This window comes from Misgurnus anguillicaudatus, chromosome 19, assembly GCF_027580225.2.
Source record: "Misgurnus anguillicaudatus chromosome 19, ASM2758022v2, whole genome shotgun sequence".
NCBI lineage: Eukaryota > Metazoa > Chordata > Actinopteri > Cypriniformes > Cobitidae > Misgurnus > Misgurnus anguillicaudatus.
The window spans coordinates 6824474-6849251 of NC_073355.2; the positions used below are offsets into that span (position 1 = coordinate 6824474).

The 24778-nt window shown below is 37.9% G+C and overlaps 1 protein-coding gene across 7 annotated transcripts in view; it reads right to left on the reverse strand.

Moving 5' to 3' along the window:
- Positions 1 to 859: 859 nt before the first annotated feature.
- LOC129428603 (caskin-2) overlaps positions 860 to 24778 on the reverse strand; it is an 88872-nt gene continuing 64953 nt past the window's right edge. Inside the window, exons 8-22 of one of the 7 annotated variants that reach the window (XM_073856858.1) lie at positions 22955 to 23063; positions 22252 to 22360; positions 16062 to 16156; positions 13071 to 13188; positions 9333 to 9503; positions 8874 to 8954; positions 8331 to 8473; positions 8056 to 8119; positions 7553 to 7647; positions 7286 to 7396; positions 7089 to 7190; positions 6482 to 6617; positions 4758 to 6377; positions 4418 to 4649; positions 860 to 2096 (exon numbers count right to left, since the gene is read on the reverse strand). In XM_073856858.1, coding sequence (XP_073712959.1) covers positions 2000 to 2096; positions 4418 to 4649; positions 4758 to 6377; positions 6482 to 6617; positions 7089 to 7190; positions 7286 to 7396; positions 7553 to 7647; positions 8056 to 8119; positions 8331 to 8473; positions 8874 to 8954; positions 9333 to 9503; positions 13071 to 13188; positions 16062 to 16156; positions 22252 to 22360; positions 22955 to 23063 — 3283 coding nt within the window. In that variant the 3' untranslated portion in view covers positions 860 to 1999. Of the gene's footprint in view, positions 2097 to 4417; positions 4650 to 4757; positions 6378 to 6481; positions 6621 to 7088; positions 7191 to 7285; positions 7397 to 7552; positions 7648 to 8055; positions 8120 to 8330; positions 8474 to 8873; positions 8955 to 9332; positions 9504 to 13070; positions 13189 to 16061; positions 16157 to 22251; positions 22361 to 22954; positions 23064 to 24778 lie in introns of all 7 variants that reach the window. The other 6 variants (XM_073856859.1, XM_073856857.1, XM_073856856.1 and 3 more) reach the window with 6 other exon arrangements.

Genomic DNA, 24778 nt, shown 5'->3' on the forward strand with positions numbered 1-24778 from the left:
TAGTGTTGCTTAAAAGTCGCATAATGTCATACCAGATAACTGTCCGGACCTTACAAAAAAGCCATACAAACTCTAAAAAATCTAATCCGGAATAACAAGGTAACTGGAGCAATTTTATTGTGAATTTTATTTTGACACGATGTGAGACAGCATGTTACACAATCAGGGAAGGACCCCCAAACCATGATGAAATGCAAGTATGTCTTTCATAAAATGTGTTTAACTTAACCTTTTCCTCACTAGCACACCATGTAGTAAACTCCTTTCTCATATTGGATAACGCTAAATTAACATAAATAATGTGGATTTTATGTAAATATGTTTATTTAGCATGAATTTCCATATTTGGAAGTTGAAGACAAAGGTTGCAGATTTTTATAGGTAGCCAAAAATACTGCCTGATTAAGAGTTTTTTCATACCGGATAACAATTTTGGCATATAGGATAACAGTTATTTTTGACTGGTGTCATCACATGATTTTCAGTTAAACGCTTATTGTTTAAAATTGAGATTTTAGTAATAAGTAAAAAACATCCCCATAAAGATAATAACTACTTTGATGTGCAGTTGATGTGAATTTTTATCAGTTGAAAACCTTATTTGTCACTGGCCCATGTACTAAAACCTCCCAGAAATGCCTCAATACATGTCTGCTCCCAAGTATAGACGGTTTCATCGGGTGCACGTGAGCAAATGGGGGCTCATAATAGATGTGATCTTCAGTATTGTTTCATATGGTAGTCTACATACCTGTTAGATAAGACATCCGAAAAAGCTAATCTAAATGCAAATAAGTCAAAATTGTTAGTGTTTAGTAAATGCTTGAAGGAATGACAAAACCAAAAACCAACAACAAAATAGCTAAATTAATTTAATAGAAATTGAACTTGAAGAAAGACAAGCTACAGATGTGAAATACAAGACAAAAGCCAAATATACTTGGTTCTCAATAACAAGACAAACATCATCTGCTCACATAACAATGTGCAATGTGACTTTACTAATGGAAAGAGAAACTGGATCTTAACCTGACAAAGATGGGTTAACATTATGATGTTAAATGATCAAGTGTCACGACTACTATATAGTGGTGACATAAATAACTGCATCTCCTAAAACTGAATAAATGTTAAAAAAATATATTCAATGACAGAGTAAACGTACAAACAGGAGTAATGGGCACATGAATAAGATCCATATGAAATGGTGTGCAAAGGGGAAATGTGTCTGGATTACTTTAGCTTCAAGATCATTAATAAAAAATATACATAGCATTTGGTACAACAAACAGGTTTGCTTCCCAATCAAATATACCTTTAGTGTACAATATACATATTTTGATCAAGTTTAAATACTATCTAGAGGTTTAAAAATAATGTTTATCATCAACTTTAACCTGAATCGCTCGCTGTACATTGATGCTGCTCCAGTTAAGGCAGTTTTTAGAAATGCGTTCCCTTTAAAAACCTCCCTTTAATACAAAAATAAACGTCAGTCAATGTTTTTTAACCTGCACATGAAGGGAAAATCATCATCATCTCATATATATATAAACGTTTTAGCAGCAAAAGCTGCTGAAATGAATGATGTGTATTTGAGCTCTTTAAAGACATATTTATAGAGCAGAAATGCTTTTCTGTTTTAAACAGTAGTGTTTTGAAATGGCTTGTATATTGCTTTAGGAATGAAGTGCATTTATCCGAGTTCACTGGCAACATTTGTGCTCAGTCAAGTCCAAAGTTCAGACCCAAAAATACAAATAATGCAAAGACATACAAATATATATTTACTTGATTAAACATTAGGATAAGAACATACTAGCACATGAAATTAGTCAGGAGACTTTGAACATCCATAAATGTCTGTGTGGTCCTTGTAAATGGAGGTTCCCTGTCTCAGAAAGTTTATCTTTGCTCTCCATGTGTAATAAAAGGCAGAGGAGCGATCGGTGTGAATCGTGTCGTCTCTTTAAAGGCTTTAAATATAATCCACAGATCTTTAATCCAGCATAGCGTCCAACTGATCGGCCAGATCATCAAACATGTTCCCGATGTCATCCAGAATGTTCCCGGCAGACTTTACAACGTGAGAACTGCTGAAGAGAAACAACAGAAAGTCAGAATTAATCATTTAAATAATTAATAATTTAAATTTAAATAATTTAAACTTAAAGGGATAGATAGGGAAATTCAAAATCTGTCATTATTTTCTCATCCTCATTTTTTATTTTATTAAATTATGGTAAGCACACAGCTGATTGTAACCATTGACTATCATAGTAGGAAAACAAATATTATGAAAGGATTGTAATAAATGATGAAGAAGATATTTTGATGTATGATGGAAAGCACAAAGCTGATGGTACCCATTGAATTCCATCATATTTGTTTTCCTACTATGGAAGTCAATGGTTACTATCAGCTGTGTGCTTACCATCATTTAACAAAATATCTTCTTTTATGTTCATCAGAAAAAATAAACTTACAATAGAGATTTAAAAAAACACGAGGATGAGAAAATGATGACAGAATTTTTGTTTTTGTGCAAACTATTAATTGAATATTTAACATTTGCATGTTTAATTTTTAAAAACATTTATTTTTCATCCGTTTTAAAGTTTTTGTCAGTAGTATTTTACATAGTTTTTGTTATACTAGACCTTCATCTGGTAGTTTTCTTTTATGAAACATATCTGGGTCAGTGACAAAAAAGGTTTGGCAAGATAAGAAATTAAAAAATCTTTTAAAAAAACTTGTTTTAAAAGCACAGCACGAATCAGGTTTATTTCCATGCACATTATGTTAATTTTATGCAATAAAAAATTACATTTGCACCATTTTTATGAAAGTTAAGACTGAATGGACCTGAAAATCTCAAATGGTGTAACCGCCAATTGCGCCAAGGCATGAGAAATATTAAATATTTTATCCACCTTGATGGCATGTAAATGTAATCATTAAAACATTTTTAAATATTATTTTTCTTAATTATTTCTAAATATATATTTTAAGGCGTTTTTGTAATATTTGCCCGTGCATATGCTGAAAACAGCTCTAAATAATCTTTGACAAATTATGTAAAAATGTATGAAAAAAAAATAATATTACACTAAACTAGTTTATAAATATATTTATATTTTCTTTTTTTTTTAAATGCATGGAACGGTTACACCACATTGACATGTTTTGCAATTATCTCCCAAATATTCTTTCAAAATAAAATAAAACCAGAAATTTTAGACTTGAGAATGTATGATAGCAAATTTATTTTGAAATGTTATCCCTTTTACATTTAATTGAACCATATGGACACAAAATAATTAATGGCACGTCATAGACCCATGTGTCAATTTTTTGCATAAGTTATGTTTTCTGGTATATTGTAGTGTTGTGTAATGGCCACTTGACATGCAGATTAAACAAATATAATATATATATTTTAGTAAGAAAGTGTTTTATTTATATTTTAAGATTATTTACTTTAACATTTTATGATTTGTTTGTAATTAATAAATTTTTTATAAATGCAATTCCCCCCATGAACCACAGTTTGGTATTAGCTGAAAAAAGATCTGGTACTAAAAACAACACCCTCTTGTATTAATCTCTATAACGCTCAGTTTAAATACTTTACTGTGCACTTTTGGTACAACATATAAGACCAATTCGTTTCTAAAATAAAATTATATTAATTAAACATGGGTATGGAAATGTCTGTAAAGACTTATATTTGCCTTCTGCTACTAAAGTCCATCGATGGAAGCACATTAATTATTTTCATTACTTTAAAAAAAATCCCAACATGTAATATTCATTTTGGCCTATAGAGGTCGCCATTATGTTTCACACACAAGATGCATTCTGTGTAATAGATGTCTCATAACTTTACTAAAGTAAATATCCTTTGGTATCTACTATAGTTTTCCATATGGGATGGACTGTTTTACTCCCACCTTCTCAGAATGTCTTTATTTTGTGTGTTTTCTGTATTGTTCATCATGTATGTTACTCTCAGGTATGAACAGAAGATGTTGATGTTCACTGAAATGGATCACATGTTTTTTTTTTTTTTGATCAAACCAATAAAAATGCTGATCAATCAATCAAATAAGGCACAGTGATTAAACACCTGAAAAATCAGGTTAGAAGGGGTTAATGGCATGCAGGTGTCAAGACCACATTGTGCCACCTACTGTCATTGTGAATTTATAACTCTCAACACATCAATTATAATCTACTGACCAAACACTTTTCACCTCGCTGTAGCAGGTTTTGAATGCAACCTTTTGACGTCACATAGTTGTAGGCCATCATTTTTTTTTTACATTTGTACTATTTGCACTAAACCATGCATGTGTTCTAGTCTGTTTACCCCTTTAAGGGTAAACTTTGGTGGTGAAAGATTTCTGATACTCACCCGCCAGTGTTGTGCTCCAGGTTGAGTTTTCTCTCCACAGCCCTTAAAGTTTCCTCCAGGGTTGAGCTGGTCTTCTCCAGTCTCTGATGGACCAGCGTTGAGTCCTGACCCACATCCGCAGACCGTACACAATGACCTGTGCTTTCTGCTGATGGGGAGTAGGAGACGGGAGACTGAGATGCAGCAAATGTGACGCTCTGCACACCATTCAGTAACACGCTGGAGCCGACTGCTGACAAAATCAACAAATACATCAAAATAAATTCATTAGGCTTGAATTGACTAACAAAAAGATGCAACATCTATTTAAATCTGCATAAGGAGCGGCACCAGGCTTTACCTGTGGAAGCAGTCTGATGATTTGAGGTGTGTCGTGTTGAATTCAGAGGACTGGGAGGTTTGGGGGCGAGAGGTGGAGGCGCTTTCCCTTGTTTGGCCGAAGGCTCCAGACACGGCAGATTCATTTCAGTTTCACTGATTCGCAGTTTCACCGTGTCCCGAGTCTGAATTTGCTCAGAGACCGGGGAGCTGTCTGCGTCGTTGACGGACGTCGCGACCGACTGCTCTTTCGGCTTTTGCCGTCTCTTCACCGTGTCCGACTCTTTAAGGTTGAACTCTGGAACTTCAGGAGTTTTGGCTGGTTTGGCTTTTTCTGAAGACTCTGTGCTGTTCTCCACCTTGAGGGGTCCGCCGATTTTGGGCCTTTGCTTAATGGTAAGGTTTCCTTCTTCGGCAAAGGGTATACACTCGCTGGAGCTGTTCTGAGGCGAGGATGAGCCCTCCAGGTTTAAATCCTTAGTCCCGTCATCCTCTTCTGAGTCGGATCTCGTCGCTCTATCAACTTCTCCGTTAGCCTGTGGTATTTGCATGGACTCGCTCTGACTAAGAGCTCTTCTTCTGCTCCCCTCGCTGGAGTTGGAGGTAGCCGTGGCGTTCTCCACGACGGGAGCAGGTAAGAACATTTCTAATGCAGCCGCAATGGTTTTAACACTACTAGGGCTGCTGGCATTCTCAAGTCCACAAATAGGAGGCGCTGGCATGTCCGGGACAGTTTCGGCACTAGCGTTGCTGCTACTGACAGAGCTGAGGCGTTTAGGTGGCGGCGGCGGAGGACCTTTACGCCGAGCCCTGATAGCGAAAGACTGACTTCGGCCGACGGACTGCTCGGGTGCAGACTGAAGACGTGCGAGCTGGCCACGGGCGGGTTTTCGGCTCAGTGTGGCGTACGAAGGCATGACCGTTTTAGCTAGCTCTTCATCATCGTCATCCTCCGGTTCTCCATCAGACAAGGCATAGCGAGTCAATCCCTGTGTGCGGTTCTTGGCCATGCTAGAAGAGTGACGGTCAAGCGTGGCACTATTACAATGCAGACGAGGATAATTGAGGGCTTTTTGAGCTGGGGAACTCTGCGGAGAGGAAACAGAGCCCAGTTTTGGTTTGGCAGGCACTGCTGGGTATTTAAAGCCCGCCAGCTGTTGCGGTAGCTGAGGGCGCAGGACTTGATCGCGACCCTCTGGAATGTTACGCTCTTTAGCCGGGCTGCTGTCAGCGCTTGTTAAGCTCTCCCGGGAGTGGCTGTAAGGGGTGGCGGACGAAGAAGAGGAGGGAGTGTTGGGGGTCTCCTGGGAACGCCCTGAGCCTCGGGAGCGAGCGTCAATGCTTTCTTCACTGACGGACATTCCTACTGCATTCTTGAAGGCCAATCCTTCTTGACAGCCACTGTAGTGGGCTGACATAGCACTCTGTAGCTCGGTGCTCAGCTCGCTGTCTTGGAAAGTGAGCATCTTGGGTGTGTGGGGCGAAGGGAGGTCTCCGCCCTCGAGGGCCGGCTCGATAGCGAGCAGGTCCAGGGCTGCAGGGGTTTTGCGTCGCAGTGTGCCCTGGCCTGACTCTGCCTGCAGAAGAGCTTTATGGATATCACACAACTTCTTCACCGCAAGCATCATTTTCTTCTGATGGCCTGACCGAGACACACACACACACACACACACACACAGATTTAATACGGAAGATACAAGTCACAAAATATTTACAGGATCACTGAAGAAAACATGCTTAGCTCACCTAGTTTGGTAATGCCGATCTCCTGCAGATCTTCCCACGTGAGATCTCGGACGATGTTTATCGAGTCGTAGCCGTTCTCTGCGAGTTTCTTATGATACTGAGACAGGCCTATGGCACTTAGCCACTCCCCGAGATCCTGCTAAGATTCAAGATTGGATTAACTGTGAGTGAACTTAGGACATGGTTCCCATTTTAATTCAAATGTCAAGTTCACTGACTTTTACTGACTAAAAAGCTGAATTTCCATGACCTAATGTAGGTCTGGGATGCCATGAGCCTGGATAATGTAATGTACACCGTGAGTTTATAAAAATGTAGTTGAAATGTGTGAAATGAATAAACAGTGCCAATAAACAGCTGTTTAAATTGTAGTCTCAGATGAAATCCGCAGTGGCTTGGACCCGGAAACGTTATACCTTTACGTCACAACTTAACGGCTTGTAAAAAAAATCCTTGATATTCCATGACTTGGATAAAAATGTCCCTGACTTTCAATGTCTGGAATAGACCTTTTAAAATTCCATGATATTCCAGAAATTCCATGATCCATGGGAACCCTGTTAAGACACACTGGTGTGAGAACAAACTATAAAACGCTGTGACTTACTGGTATGTAATCTGGAAGCCATTCCGGAATGCTAAGATTTCCGATTTCCAGGGAAATCTTCTTACGGTGACCTGGTTTTGTCACTCCGATAGCCGTGAGATCCTGAATATAAAGAGATTTGAATAACACAGACTTAATGTTGAACGATCTGCAGTGATAAGAATGAACATCACACGGCGCTGGAGCTCTGCTCGTACCTCTGGTGTCATTCTGCTGATGGTGGGCACATCATAGCCAGCATTAATGAAGTTTGCAGTGTATTGCTCCAGCTGAAACTCACTCAGCCACTGATAGATAGCTTCAGCATCCTGACATTGAATAAACACATGTATTTACAATAATCACAATATAAAGACTACGTAGCAGCCATTAAAATTTAAATAAGGTAGCAAAGAAGATACTGAGTTGCAAAAATCTGCAATAGTTAAATATGGTCAGTTTGGTGTGGTGTAATGTGTCCTAACCTTGCCCTCCAGTAACTGTTGAGGACGCACAAACTGTTGAGAGAAACCCTGCTCACCTGGCCTCTGTGTGGCCAGCACAGGCCTGCGCGGAACACCTTTAAAATATAATTCACACATTCTCACATTACACTTTCTCATCTTAATACACGAGTGGGTGTGCGTCATGCTGCGTTTACACCAGCCGCGTTTGAGGCGTCAAAACAGTTTGAGTGTACTCGCTTCATTCGCGCGTGAAAGCCGCACATGAAATTCTAGTCATCGAGACATTCACGCGGAAATTCGCATCATGGGAGGGGCTTTTCTGACAAAGGTCCAATTTTTCAACTTGGGCGTTTGCCACGGAAGCGCTCAATCGCACGAACTAGATGTGCGAATGAGGTGGAAGCGCGTCTACCACGCCGCGCTAAACACCTCATTCGCGCGTCTTCACATTGACTTAACATTGACCCCCCTACCGCGGCTGGTGTAAACGCAGCATAATAGTGTATAATATTGTTCATTACCTGTGGGTGTATCAGCGGGTTTGTTTTGCTCTGGTTGTACTACATCTCCAGCAGAAGAGGCCACCTACATTACATTTGAAGTAAAAACGTGCAGAGAAGCTTTAGCTTTTTACAGTAATGTAAACATGACACTACAGTTCACGTACATCACCGTTGAAAAGTGCACATTTGAACAGTCAAGGTTTCGATCCAATAATACGTAATAAGATTGTGGGAACCCTCTACAGTTATTTCAAGTATATAAAGAACCAGTCTACAACTTTGACTAAACCCACCGTGGTTAACTTGCTGGTATCAGGGTGGGTGCTGTGTTGATGTGGTCCATTGGTGGCGCTGTTGCTCTCAGTGCTCTGACCGCTGCCTGCACTGCGGGTGCTGCCCACACTGCCTGTACTGCCCACACTGTTCCTGTCCCCAGCTAGAAGACGGGGAGAGAAAAAGAAACAAAAGATTTACCAGTCCAGCAAGTAACTGCCATGCCAGACAATGGGTCCACTACACCAGAAGGGCTGGGTTTCTACTAAAGCAGCAGGCAGGATGGGACGGGGTAGCAGGACAAAGCCACAGGCACATGATGATGGGGTTCAAGGATGACACGCAACCTACAATACAGTTCACTATACTCAGATGCTAACTAGGGAACAGCTCAGTTGGAGGATCATTTCCTCCAGAATCCATTGGCATAGTTGGCAGGCCAGCCAATCACAGGGTCTGTCTGCAGAGAGGAAGGGGTCGTGTTAACACAGCAGCGCGGACAGCCAGTAGGGGGCGCAGGGAAGAGCGGGTCAGAGGAGGGCAGGACGTACAGTCAATCTTACCAGCTGGGGTGTTCCGTAAAACCCAGACGTCATCCATGCTGGGGGTTATGTGCTGATGGGAGAGACTCCGTGGAGACCCACCTAGCAGACACAAACACTTTTTGGGCCACTAGCCTCAGTATTGAAGGGGGTGGAGGGGAGTGCCAATGTTGAGTGTTTACATGCAAAACCATAAAACCTCATCGTGTGCACATATATCAAGGGTCCAAAATTAACTGTTGGCCACAACCACATGCAGATGGTGATCATGGTATAATGCAAATCCAAAAAGTGTATAAGCCAACGGGCCAATTTTATTTGCTTTGGCATTATAGCATGTGGCTCCATTTGCATGAGTACCAAAGATGCAATTCTCTACCAACTGAGCTACAGGAACATAAAGTAAAATCGAAACCAGTTCGCTGTTGCACGGCTGAGTTCCTACCAAAAGCCCTTAAAGGCGGGAGTGAGGATGTGTACCTGTGTTAGTGTTCAGACCGTTGGTGTGGGTGATGACCAGGTGAGGGTTAGGGGTGTAAAGAGTGTAGGAGTCATCGGTTTGACCGCTCAGACTCAAGCTGGGGCCGAGGGTGCATCTGGAGAGTTGCTGCCTATGGGTGGGCAGAGAGGCGTGTCGTGACAGGGTGCCCCCTACAGGACAACATAGACATGACAGGAGCAGTGGGTTAATGTTAGCGGATGGAGGTTAGAGATGAATATTATTGATGTGGTAAGTGCCGAGAGAATGGAAGCGAGAGACACGTGTCTGGTGTTAAATCTGTCAGTAAGTTACTGATTTAGGAAAGCAAATGCTCCCTTGTGAAGAAAACTATCATTTGTGGGCTTTAAATTTGCAAAAACTTAAAACCACAGTGACAAGTTGTGTCAAGATGTATCTTTTTAAGACTCTTTTCAAAACTAAACAGATCGTGGTGACCCTCCCAGCAATCCTGAAGGTTTTCTAAAAAAGGTCCATTTAAAGTTATTCACTGATGATCTTCACTTCTGCTGCTTGCTCCTTAATAACATACTGTATGCCTATATTCAAACTTGTGTAAAGATGTGTCAATGCAGGTTAGATGGTATCAATGTTGAAATGCACTGGTTCACATAACTGATGTTTCTAAGCCTGTTTTCTTTTGTGGAGTTTTGGTTGCTTGGTGCTGTCGCACTGTTGGTTTGCTGACATTAGCATTAGCTTAAAGGGATAGTTCGGCCAAAAATGATATTAAACCCATGATTTACTCACCCCCAAGCCGTCCGAGATGCACATGTCCATCGTTTTTCAGACAAACACATTTTCAGTTATTTTAGAAAATGTTTTAGATCTGTCAGTTAATTAAATGTGAAGTTACAGAGTCCTCGACCTTTAAGTCCAAAAATGGTGCATCCACCCTTCACAAAACAAATCCAAACGGCTCCAGGATGACAAACAAAGGTCCTCTGAGGGCAATCCGCGCGGTGCTGTTGTAGAAATATCCACATTTAAAACTTTATAAACCCAAATTACTACCTTCCGGTAGTGCCGCCATATTGGACTCCTCTGTATTCAGGAGAGAGTATTAGCGTAGTGTACGCACTTGTCTCAGTGACGTATGACAAATTCAGAGGGCGGGGGCACAGAGCCGCAGAGTAACCTCCGTACGCTGCGTAAAGCTCTGATCTTGAATGCAGACGCGACTAAGATGGCAGCACAACCGGATGCAAGTTATTTTAGTTTATAAAGTTTTAAATGTGGATATTTCTGCAATGAAACTGCGCGGATTACCCTCAGAAGACCATTGTTTATCATCCTGGAGCCGTTTGGATTTGTTTTGTGAAGGATGGATGCACATTTTTGGACTTGGGGGTCGTGGACCCCGTGGCTTCACATTTGATTGGCTGAAAGATCTAGAACATTTTCTAAAATAACTGAAAATGTCATCGTCTAAAAATGATGGACATATGCATCTCATACGGCTTCGGGGGGAGGAAATCATGGGTTCAATATATTTTTGGCCGAACTATCCCTTTAACATTTTGTAAATTCTGTTTAGCGTTTCTTGTAATGGTCCGGCTATAAGCTTAACTCTTTCATCGCCATTGACAAGTTATCTTGTCAATTAAAGGGGACACTTCACAAGACTTTTTTAAGATGTCAAATTAATCTTTGGTGTCCCCAGAGTACGTATATAAAGTTCTAGTTCAAAATATCATATAGATAATTTATTATACCATGATAAAATTACCACTTTGTAGGTGTGAGCAAAAAGTGTGAAAAAAAAGCTGATCTCTGCACTAAATGGCAGTGCTGGGTTGGATAGTGCAGGTTAAGGGGCGGAATTAACCCCCTCTGACATCACAAGAGGAGTACAATTTTAATGACCTATTTTTCACATGCTTGTAGAGAATTTTACCAAAACTAAATAACTTGGTTGTTCATTTTCTAGGTTAATAAAAGCACTGTGGACCCAATTATAGCACTTAAACATGAAAAAATCAGATTTTCATGCTATGACCCCTTTAAGAAAAAACGCTTCCTGTCTATTATCCACTAGGTGGCATTCTTACCTAACTTCTAAAACCCTGAAGTATCCACTGATCCAAAAACAGTAAAAACTTTGTGTATCTTTTGATCATCGTTCTGAATCTGATCTCTAACGAAAGTTTACAAAAATGCAACCATCTCAAAAATGTTGTATTTTTAAAGAAACCTACCCATATCTCAGATGTGATAAAAAGAGAACAAATGAAGATAGAATTAAACATTTTTGTTTGAAAGCAGAGGATCTGTTCTTTCATTTGATATATTGTATGTTTATATATTTAAAGAAGAACATTTTCTGGAAGGCATTAAACTTTTGTGAAAATAATACAAAATGCTGCAGCTTTTTTTAAAACGCTGGTGTGGAAAGAGTTAAAGACATCACTGTTTCAATTTTGTAGGTGTGTGGTTCACTTAATGTAATATACAATTACTGCTATATATGGTATTAGTGCAAATTGTTGATGTAAAGTCAAACTCCTGCTTTATATTAAACAGTACTGTGCAAAAGTCTTACTGTGGGTTCACACCAGACGCGCTTGAGGCGTCAAATTCGCGTCTACCGCGCGTAGTTGGATGCTTGAACATTTTGAGTTTCCTTGCTTCATTCACACGTGAAAGCCGCACGTGAAATTCTAGTCATTCAAGACATTCACACAGAAAATCGCGTCCTGGAAGGGGCTTCTGTGACTCCACTTGCTTCCTGTAATCATGTCACTACTAGAGCAAGCTTCTGATTGATTAACGCGGCGCGTTTTTCCGCCAAAGTTCAGATTTTGTAACTCTTGCGTTTCCCGCAGCAACGCTCAACGTGTGTCATTTGTGCGAACTAGATGTAACATTAAAATCACTCGCACTTGACGCCTCTACCACCGGTGGTGTGAACGCAGCAATAGGCCGCCTTTCCACTGTACACTACATTCGGACAGGACTGTCGGAGTTCGCCCCCTAGTGGCAGTCATCCTGAAATGAATAAATGCATGCAAATAAATGAAACAATAAACAGCTAAGCATATATGACGAAGACCGCCAATATTTTTGGAGGGAACATACTGTGACAAGATTAAAAATAATAATGTGTATATATTAAATAAATAATTTATTACTTTTCAGTAATCGATCGTTTTAAAGGATTCAAGTTTTACTGATACAGTTAAACAATTGGGATTAATAATTTTCACCTCAAACACAGTTTTTGTTGGAATACTAATATTTTATTATATATGCTATATATTTAATTATTTACCAGTTTTTCTGTTTTATCTTTATCTTTCAAGTATAGCTTCTTTGAAGCAATGAAATATTGTAAAAAAAAAGTGCTACAGTATATATATATATATAAAAGTGAAATGTAAAAATGTCCACACGCAAAATGTATAAACATGGAAGGTGCAGATAAGCTTGGAAAGATTTGGCAAAGAAAAGATTGCTGTATCTACAAATAATGATTTATAGGTCTGCAGTCTTCAGCTTTTTTCACAGAAGACAACATCCAGATTTGGATTGAGATGTGAGTAGAATTTTTTTTTTTTTTGGGGTGAACTACATTTTTAACTTCAGTGAGCAACACCAAGGAAAGCTGAAAAACAACATAAGTCCATAAACCCTCGATGTCATTGACATTGGAGGTCAATAACACATCCATCACTTTATTCCCACATCGACCAGCAAGAATGAGCTCTGTATGTTTGTACCTGAGCGTCGACTGATGACCTCCACTATAGACGGAGGAAAGTATCCCACTCGGTCTGTTCCTCTCTGGGTGTCGTGGATGTGACCCTTCCAGCGTCCAGCCATGTGCTGCTCTATCACCTGTCAATCAAACACAGCAGCAGCATAAAGCGGTTTGTAAACACCAATTTTATTACTAATAGCAATTATGTTAAATTGCTGACTTCTCATTGGCTATGTTTACATGCACAACAAACTGACTGAATTTAAAGGATTAGTCCATTTTCTTAAAAAAATCCAGATAATTTACTCACCACCATGTCATCCAAAATGTTAATGTCTTTCTTTGTTCAGTCGAGAAGAAATTATGTTTTTTGAGGAAAACATTCCAGGATTTATCTAATTTTAATGGACTTTAATGGACCTCAACACATAACAGTTTTAATGCAGTTTAAAATTGCAGTTTCAAAGGACTCTAAACAATCTCAAACGAGGCATAAGGATCTTATCTAGCGAAACGATTGTTATTTTTGACAAGAAAAATAAAAATATGCACTTTTATACCACAACTTCTCTAATATCTCCGGTCATGTGACACGCCAGCGGGACCTGCAAAACGTCAACACGGCAAGAGGTCACGGATGACGTATGCAAAACTACGCCCCAGTGTTTACTAGTGTGGAGAAAGAGGACCGTTCCGACGTTGTTGTATCTCAACTGATACTAATTAATGTCTTTGTGTCAGTTTATTGTTTAAAATGGTCCGCAAATGTGCGTTTCATATATGTAACACGTGACCTTTCTACGGCATTACACAATTACGTGAGGTCGTGCTGGCGCGTCACACAGCTGGAGGAAGATGAGAAGTTGTGGTTTAAAGGTGCATATTTTTGATTTTGTTGTTGGGGTCCATTAAAGTCCATTACAGTGAGAAAAATCCTGGAATGTTTTCGTCAAAAAACATAATTTCTTCTCGACTGAACAAAGAAAGAATCAACATTTTGGATGACATGGCGGTGAGTAAATTATCTGGATTTTTTAAAAGAAAATGGACTAATCCTTTTATCCAATTGCAGGTGACAACAATACATTTTACGTGTACCCTAAACATTGCAATCTGATTCAAATGTTGGTTAACAGGTACATTCTATATAATCCAAACCAAACATCTGCACAAGCGCACAGCCAGGGTTGCCAGATTCGCATATCAAAACCATCCCAACGGACATACAAAACTAGCCCAAAAGCATCCTAATGACTATTCAAAGTCCAGATACCAATAACTAATAAATTAAATCCTTTCATCTTTAAACCGCAAAACAAAATCAACTCGCTGAAATGGTTTAAATGTGAAGTCTGCAAAAAGTAGAGGACTTGGCAACGCTGCACAAAGCATCTGTCATCGAGTTCACGCTTTATCTCTAGATACTGTAAATGTACAAACTCAAAGTTAAGTTGGAGAAAGTTGTTAAGCAGTTTTCAGATAAAGCAAATGAAAACACACTTTTCCAAAGTCATGACACTATTTTACTGCTTTACGTAACGTTATGAAAGAAATGAACCCTGTAGAATGTACAGCGCGTGACCCTTAATAATGCGTGTTGTCATTGCCTTGCTATTGCATGTTTCTGTGACGAGAATCATGTGATACATAAATATAAGACATAAGCACAATTCTTCTGCGCATGTGCACAAGGATAATTTTTGCATCTGATTGCGAAAATTCAACGATTCAGGCGTTTACATGCATACTTTTCTCCTGATGATTGGATCACAAATCGGACTACAAAACCCCTTTCAATATAATAGAATTTTGCATCCAATCGACATCAATCGTATTGATTAAAGTGCTTACATGAAGGATTTTAACAATCCGATTGAGCCACCAATACAATTATTTGGTTGCATGTAAACGCACCTAGTGAGAAACTACACCACCCACAAATCCACCAATCAGATGTTGGTGTTACCACAAGGAAACAAGGAGAGTGCCACAACAGCTGACCAATGATCTTTCATTTCTGCCGATTATGTAATCATGAGACTCCCCATGTTTTATAACAACTTGTTTTATTTATTTATTTTTTGACATTGGAGTAAAAAAACTAAAGTTTAGTTTCATGTGCTCAAGCGAAACCTTCATGTGCAGAATTTTTTTTTTAAGTTTAGTTTCGTGTGAAACTATAACGTTCGCATGTGAAACTAACGCGATAGTTTCACGTGTGAACGCGAAACTAAACTTTATTAAATTTTTGCTCCATGTCCCCTTAGGGGCATCCATAAGTTTTGGATATTTTTGCCATTGAAATTAAAATAGACCTTTTACTCTACGCTAAATACGAAGTTTTAAATTTGTTATTCAGTGACGTGATTCGTAGTGCCTCACTGCATGTGTAGTTCAGAGCTCTTTTAAACTTTTTGTCTTCAAATACTTTATTTATCCAAATTGGCTGATGATTCATCCTGAAGCTGGTTTGTTGGGTTCATCCCTTAAAGCTCTTCATAAGATAATCATTTAAATGCCTATTTGGAAAACGCTCCTGAAACCAAAACAGCTGCAAAAGTGGGCGATCACGGCTGTTCTCTACTGACATCATCTGTAATGTCTGCGAGCACACCTACTGGATTTACAATCCCACACTTTTTCATGTCCTCGACAACCCGTCACAGTAGGAGTGCAGGTCGTGAGTTTAATAACAATGTGTGATTTGAAAGCTTTTAAAAGTTGAAATACACGACCCCAATGGCCCACCCTATGTAAAAACGTGTGCAAACATACAATAGCTGCAGGCCCGAAGACAAGTATTGAAGCAGGAAAATTATCAGCTCAAATCCTTAGTTTTTCTGAAGACACTGTACGTATCTTCTGCCCAAACTGTGTTTGAGTTTACAAATAAACACTTGAGTTTATCTTCAGCACAGTGCAATGAAGCGAATGCATTTGAACATACTGGAAATGACAAGTAAACTTCAAAACCTGGCTAACAGGAAACATGGGTTTGGTGTAAATTTACCGTGATGACATCACCAGCGCGTATGGTCAGGGCTGTAGGATCATGAAGATTCCAGAAATCTTTCAAAGCTCGGACCTGAAGAACTCCTGTGGCCTCTAAACATCAAACAAACACAGATATATCTGCAGTCAACAATGATTCAATACTGTAATAAAATAAATGTAGAGTAATGAGATCTCGAGTGTATTGACTGTAAATATTAAACATCAACAGACTTTCAGCATGCAAAATATTTATGGGTGACTCCTGCGTTTATCACCAGCACCGGATATGACGTCACACAGTAAAATCTAGTTTATTTTATTCACATGTGCTTGGACCATTACGGTTGCTTTTATTATCATTGTACAAAATATGACACTGTTATTTTCAGTTTCTCCAGTACCTTAAAAGGTCACATTGTGACCTTTTTGTGACCTGTCCCCAATCGCCCCCCAAAATGGTAATCAAGTAGGCTTTAAGTTTAACTGTTGAAATGTATTTAATCACATCATATTTTGTAAAACATAACAGCATAAACACTCGCAAATGTATTATCACTTTGCATGAAATAAGACTTTGTTTAAAAGTAAATAATAATAATGCAAATGTGTTTGCATTTTGTTTTTGATAAAAGTCATCATACTTTCTTTTCGACTGGTTTTTGCTTGATTAGGTTCATTGTCTGTCTTGTCCTGTTTTCTCTGCTGGTGCCGAATCTCCAGTTTTCTTTCCATTCCGTGTCACAAACGTATCCATTGTTAACTTTTATACAGCTACCGCCTATACCGCCTCTCCACATTAAAGTTTTTGTTCCGCTTCAATTAACATTCAGACGTTAATTCATTTTTGTAGGCATGGTTCAGCGTGACATTTTCTTCACATTCTCATGTTGTTTTAAAGGGATAGTTCACCCAAAAAAAACAACAATGTCATTAATGACTCACCCCCATGTCGCCAAACTCATAAGACCTCCGTTCCTCTTCAGAACACAATCCAAGATGTTCCATATTTAGTCTGAGAGTTTGATGACCCTTCATTAAAAATGTATGTACGGTACACTGTCCATGTCCAGAAAGGCAACAAAAACATCACCAAAGCAGTCCATGTGACATCAGTTAGAATGTGTAGAAGCATCGAAAAATTTTGGTCCAAAAATTACGACTTTATTCAGCATTGTCCTCTCTTCCGCCTCTGTTGTAAAGCGAAGGCGCGAGACTAAAGTCACATGACTGCAGTGACGCGGATGACGTGTTATACTCAGACATGATTGCTCATTTTTTTTCTCCAAACTTACAGTGTGCGTCTCCCTCAGACTGTAAACAAAGCCTGGGGGCACAAAAAACCAGCTGGGGCGCACCAGATAACACGTCCGGCCGTGTCGTACGTCAGTCGTGTCACAACAGAACCGGAAGAGAAGACAATGCTGAATAAATTAATAATTTTTGTTATTTATGGACCAAAATGTATTTTGGATGCTTCAACACATTCTATCTGACCCACTGATGTTCCTACTTTGATGATGTTTTTATTACCTTTCTGGACATGGATAGTATACCGTACGTAGATTTTCAATGAAGCTCTCGGAGTTATTATAAAACATCTTAAACTGTGTTCCGAAGATGAACGGAGGTCTTACGAGTTTGGAACGACGTGAGGGTGAGTCATTAATGACATTATTTTCATTTTTGGGTGAACTATACCTTTAAGTTCGCCTAATATTTAAATGTATCGTTTTGAGTGTATGGTCAATAAATAAAGGAATTAATAGAGATGGGCACAAAGATGACCAAATTTCCTCCCATTTGTCATGCCCACTTGTAAGGTTCCTATTCCCACCAGTGGGGCCCGCCCCACACTGAGAAACACTGCATTGATACATAATACAAATTTGCAGGTCAGAGTTCATAAGGGTTGAAAAATTTCCAGAAACTTTCCATGAGAATTTAATCTGAGGAATTTTGGAAATATTCCAAATTGGGAAAATTACTTGGAATTTTATATAAACTATATCATATACAAACATAAATAATCATTTTGTTTGGTCATAAGACGACATTCATGCGAGGTAATACAAAAATGACGTCTTGACTGATTTAATTGTAAGTAGAACTTTAATTGATTCTTTTCAAAAGCATAATAAACATTATAATAGAGCTAGTTTACATTAAAGGTGTAGCGGAGGATTTTCTCGAATTTTAGAAAATATCCGCCTCCTAGGAGGACCAATAGTCTTGATGATCCACCCGGAAAAAGAAAATTATCCGCAATACCTTTAAGATATCTGATTTACATTTACATTTAGTCATTTAGCAGATGCTTTTGGGTTTACTGGCTAGCTACAAGACATTTTGGTATTTGCTAGTAAAGCTATTCAAATGCAGCAAATATGGTTTCTGTTGTAGTTGTGGTAGTTACTACTTGTTTAATTATGTCACCTAAATGTTTTCTTAGTCAGTGTATTTGTCTTTACAATGGTATAATGTTGTTCCACACTAGCTTACACACACAGTACAATGACTTAACATTTAAACAAATGTTATGTAATTACGTGACCAAAGATGAACATTTTTACATTATTTTGTGTGCAGGATTCAAAAAAATGATCTGTGCATGTTATGGAGGAATGCAAGTACATGTAGGGGGTGTGGCCTCAATGGCCTTTCAGTAAGCCAGTGCATGTGACTGAAGAATAGAAATTCAACTGAAATTGCATTAAATCTTATTGTTTTAAACAAAATTATGCTACATTTAAGTAACTTAACTAGATTTAAGTTTCCTGTTATAGGAAATTTTTTTAAATTCCCAGTTTATTCCCAGTAACGTGGAGGTGGTAGAACAATATAAGTACCTGGGCACGATCTTTGACAACAAGTTAAAGTTTGATCAGAATTCTGAATTAATTCTCAAAAAATCGCATCAAAGATTGTTTGTGCTGAGAAAGCTAAATTACTTTAATGTACAAAGAGCAGTTCTTAAAGGAATATTCCATTTTCTTAAAAGAAAAATCCAGATAATTTACTCACCACCATGTCATCCAAAATGTTGATGTCTTTCTTTGTTCAGTCGCGAAGAAATTATGTTTTTTGAGGAAAACATTGCAGGATTTTTCTCATTTAAATGGACTTTAATAGAGCCCAACATTTAATACTTAACTCAACACTTAACAGCTTTTTTCAACGGAGTTTCAAAGGACTATAAACGATCCCAAACGAGGCATAAGGGTCTTATCTAGCGAAACGATTGTCATTTTTGACATGAAAAATAACAAATATCCACTTTTAAACCACAACTTCTCGTCATGTAGATCCGGTCGTGATGCGTCAGCTGACCCCACGCAATACGTCATTACGTCAAGAGGTCACAGAGGACGAACGCGAAACTCCGCCCCAGTGTTTACAAGCGTCTTGAAAGAGGACCGTTCCGATGTTGTTGTATGTCAACTGATACTAATTAATGTCTTTGTGTCAGTTTATTATTTAAAATGATTCGCAAATGTGCGTTTTATATATGTAACACGTGACCTCCCTACGTCACTACGCATTTACCTTAGGTCGCGCTGGACCGGACCTAGACGAAAAGTTGTGGTGTAAAAGTACATATTTTTCATTTTTCTTTTAAAAAATGACAATCGTTTCGCTAGATAAGACCCTTATGCCTCGTTTGGGATTGTTTATAGTCCTTTCAAACTCCGTTGAAAAAGTGTTGAGTTAAGTATTAATTGTTGGTGTCTATTAACGACCATCAAAATGAGAAAAATCCTGCAATGTTCTCCTCAAAAAACACAATTTCCTCTCGACTGAACAAAGAAAGACATCAACACCCTGGATGACATGGTGGTGAGCAAACCATCTGGACCTCTATTTCAAGAAAATGGACTAATCCTTTAAGTCTTTTTATAATTCATTGGTTAAAAAGTATTTTGTCATTCTCGTTTATTTGTTGGTTTTCATCACTGTCCTTAAAAAAAGGAAACCAGTTGCAGGGTATTGTAAAGGTATGTTCTAAAATTATGGGTGTTCCCCTAAGAAGCCTTGTCTCCTATTATGAACAGCAAGTGCTGAGGATGGCACATAAAATATTAGGAGATTGTACTCACCCGTTGCACCAAGACTTTGAGTGGATGCCCTCACAGCGGCGTTTAAATGCAATTAAATGCTCCACAAATTGGTATAAATTTACTTTTGTACCTGAAGCAATAAGGTTATATAACAGATGTAAGTGATTTATATTTATTTTTATTAATTTTTTTCAATTTTTTTTATCTTATTAGATGTTTAATATATGTGACTATGTATTATGTAAGCTTAGACCAATTACCCCTCGGGGATTAATAAAGCTTTAAACTAACTAATTTCCGTTAATTTCCACGGAATGTTTCCAGCCTTGTATATTCCCAGAATTATGCAACCCTAGAGTTCACTAAGCTTACATTTTAGAAAGTGCCAAAATGAGGTTTGCGCTTCCGGTGTGCTGCAGTGTCATGTGATGAATGGAAGTCAATGAAATAAAGAGTCTAGTCCGCAGCATTACCTCAATATTAAACACACAAGAATTATTTTGTGGCTATTTTAAGCTTCTGAGTGTATAATTTGTGATTTTATTTCAGTGTAAGAAAGGTGCAGACACACAGCAGGCACAATGAATGAATAATTTAGTCAGTGAGAGATAAATACATTCCTAAAGAGAGTCCTAAAGGTTATTACTGTTCTCTGGGCAGTGTTTGCAATACATCACCCAGGCATGAACATTCCGACTTTCCGGCTTTAACCAGATTTAACATATTCTTAATGATGGAAAATTATTTTGGGATGATTTTTCTGTGCGATGATACGTTATGTTGATGTGCGTGTGTAAAATAAATGTTGTAATATTGTACAGGCTTTTTTGAGCACATGTAAACATCAAATCTGTCTCCAAAGTTTATCTGAAAAGATCTTAACACAAAGAATTGAAGTGAGCAGCTGCACACACATAAACACCCACAACAAAGATGGGTTTTGTCCTTTTCATGTACGCACAAGAGTAAAGCAGTGGATATATAATCCTGTGCTTTATAAATGACAGATCTTCTGTAACTCCTCACATATCAAAGACTGAACACACAGAGACACACAGAAACACACACACACAGTTAATACACATTATGTACATTGTTAGACACAAAAACACAGTATATGGTATTGGAGAAAATATAGTAAACCTGTTTTACCCCTTAACTATTACCTAATCGTAGTCTTGTTTTAAAGACAACACGTTTTTCACTGAAGTGTCCGGAGGTGAAATTATTAAACATCAGTTTACATTTATTTAAAAAAATAAAAATAATGCAATAAAGTCAGCGTTTTATATTTAAAAAACATAAAAGTGAAGTCAAATTTACAATAAAATGATTTAAGTAAACACAGGTGTCCAATATATGGGAAGGTGACAGATGGTGACATTTAAACCTCAATAACTTTTATGCGGCTTTCACATAGGATGCGGTGTGCGCTGCGCTATGAAACCCATTAATTTCAATGGCTTGTGCCGCGCGAGGGCGGTTTTTTGTTGCGCCGAGCAAAGCTCACGCCGCGGTCAAAGTTCAAAATAGTTTAACTTTTGCGCTGCGCTCTGTGACGATTACCCGCGCGGCCAATAGAAACGGGGCATCCAAACAAGCAAAATGGACGAAAGCTTATACTCGGGATTCTCAGAGCTTTATAATACAAGTTTATGCTCCTACAGAGACATCGGAAGGAAAGCCGTCTCATGGAAACACGTAGCAATTCAATTCAAGTGGCATGTCAGGTGTGTTTTAAGTCAAGCAGCATGTTGTAGGTATGCTTAAAGTTACGTGAAATGGAGACGAGCAACATCAGTCTCTATTCCTCGTTGACTATTTAACGCAAATATAAACACTGTAGTAATTTATTGAAAACCCCGCCTACTATGGTCTGGCCATCAGAGAACAAATCGCTTGGCTGCGCCGAACCCAGCGGCGAGCGCAGCGCACACCGCATCCTATGTGAAAGCCGCATTAGACAAAACCATATTTTTTAATTATTCTAATTCAAAAATAAGTTGTGTCTTATAATAATAAGTGTCTGTTTTCAAATGAGACCAAGCGTATGTTTATATTCCAAAGCATTCATGAATGACAGCTATTTAAGTTTGTATAGGGCATTTTCGTATAAAAGGGGTGTTAAATACACCTCAAGTCATATCTTACCTCGTAAGAGCTGCTTGATTTCTTTGCTGGCGTGACATGCGGTGAACTGGTTGACAATATCCAGGGCCGTTTGATTGTAAGTGTTACGAACAGTCACATCTATTCCAGCCTGCCAGAAATAACACATTTGACTCATAAACAAAATTTTCAATTTTTCTACTATACCGAATTATTATATATAAATGGAAAAATGATTAAAAAAAACATGGAAATGTACAATAATATTATAGGATGTTGTATTTACATTACAAACTATAAAAATTAAGTGTCCATTTACTTTCTGTGATACGTAAGCTATAAGCAAAATAACAAAGTCAGACAATCATTATATAGCAAAACTATCTGATCAAGTCCTGTTTTTATATCAAGATGATGTGAATTCAGTGCCAGTTTACTGTGTGGATTGTCAAATAAAACACAAATGGGTTGAATAAAACTGCATGAATGCATTGACAGATATACAGAGAAGCAGAAATACTTTTAACAGATAAATTTATGATTTATCTTAATCAGCAAACCAAAAAAAAAGGTGATGTATTTGACAACTGAATAGCACAGTGCTACACTGGTTTATATGAGTTATATCTCGCTTTTCGGTGCATGCTTTTGTGACTTTATGAGCTCAATAATAAATGTGAGGATTAACTACAAGCAATGTTTTGATTTGGACAAAATGAAAAATCACTGAAGCAGATGAACTTACATCGAGAAGAAGCCGCACCACCTCTGTCTTCCCATAGAGGGCGGCCTCATGGAGCGCTGTGCCAGCTTTAGTGCTTCTGTTGATGTCTATACCTGCTTTCAGAAGAAGCCTGACAAACAGACAGAGATGAAAACAGAGTAAAGGGATTGTTTTCAACAGCATTCAACATTATATTTACATACTGAAGGGTCTTACACACTAACAAGTGGACTTTACACACACAAACACACACATTAAGCCGGAATAAGAGACGTCCATCTGTTGGAAAGCAGGATGAAATTTCAGTGCTGTACAGGGCATGCCAGCCATTAAAAGGGAATGTGTTAGTCTGACAGCTTTAGAAAACACATGCACAAATAAAAAAACATCTTTGGGTTATGTCCCCTCAAAACAAAACTAAGAAATGTGTGCTTCACTTTGAATTTTTGGTGCAACTTTCTATTCTGAAAAATAGCGACTAATTATGCTACATTATGCATTAAATTTTCTGTATAATGTAGTATCATATAGTTTTTTTAGAGGTCGATGGTAGTGGATTTTACTGATAACTAAGTTGGTCCGCACTTGCTGATAACCGATTAATCGGTTATTAAACCAATAAATCGGTTATTAAACCGATAGTTTTTAAAATGGATACTGGATAAAAACACCCTAACATTCAAAGTGAAACAGTGCCAAAAAAACAGTACTGAAAAATAAAATAAAATAAATGCTAAATAAAAATAAAATAAAATAAATGTATAAATAAAAATATATTAATTCTATCAATAAGAATTAAAGTAAATACAGTGTTTCCCACAGGATTTTGAGAGACTGTGGTGGTGATGACGTCACCCGCTAATTAGCATATATGTGACGTCATCATGTCGTGTTTGCGTTTGATCTAGTGTTGGCACCTGAAATATGTTTCACTTCTACTCTTTGATCTGTATCTGTATTTGATATGTATTATATATCAAATTATATTTTAAGCCAAATTAAGCTGTTTTAAATGGTGAAATAAAAATGTAAATGGGAATCATGAAAATTCTATTTGTGGAGCCCAGTGTTAATTCTGTGGTGGGCCACCACAAATAAATCAATGTATGGGAAACACTGAAATACTTGTGAAATACTCCCACTGGTAACATTAAAATGACATAAATGTACTGTATATTATGTGTAGTCTTGTACTTTATTTGCTTCTGTTTTAACACTTAATGATTGTATAATCAAAATAACTAAACAAGTATTGATGACAAAGAATAACTAAAATCAGATTTTTGTATGTTAGGTATGTTAACTTTTTCCCCACCAGCCTTTTCTTTTGTAAAAGTTGACAGCCAGCTCCAACATTTTTTATGATTTTCACAAAAGTTTAATGTCTCCCAGAAAATGTTCTTCTTTAAATATATATAAACATACAATTTATCAGCGAAAAAACAAAAAATTCATCCTATCTACATTTTATCTCCTGTCAAATATGAGTAGGTTTAAAAAAAACAACAACGAATTTTGTAGAGATCAGATTCAGAACGATAATAAAAACATACACAGAGTTTTTAATGTTTTCGGATCACTGGATGTTTTCATGTTTTATAAGTTGGGTAGGAGCACCACCAGGTGGATAATAGCGGAAATATGGATTGCCATAAAAACTCGTCACTGGCAGGGAAGCGTTTTCTCTTAATTGACGAGATAACTCGTCAATGGCGAAATAGTTAGCTTTCTCTTGTTATTAGGGATGTGTAACCATTAATCGCGATTAATCTATAGCAAAATACAAGTTTTTGTTTACATCATATATGTATGTGAACTGTGTATAATAATTATGTATATATAAAT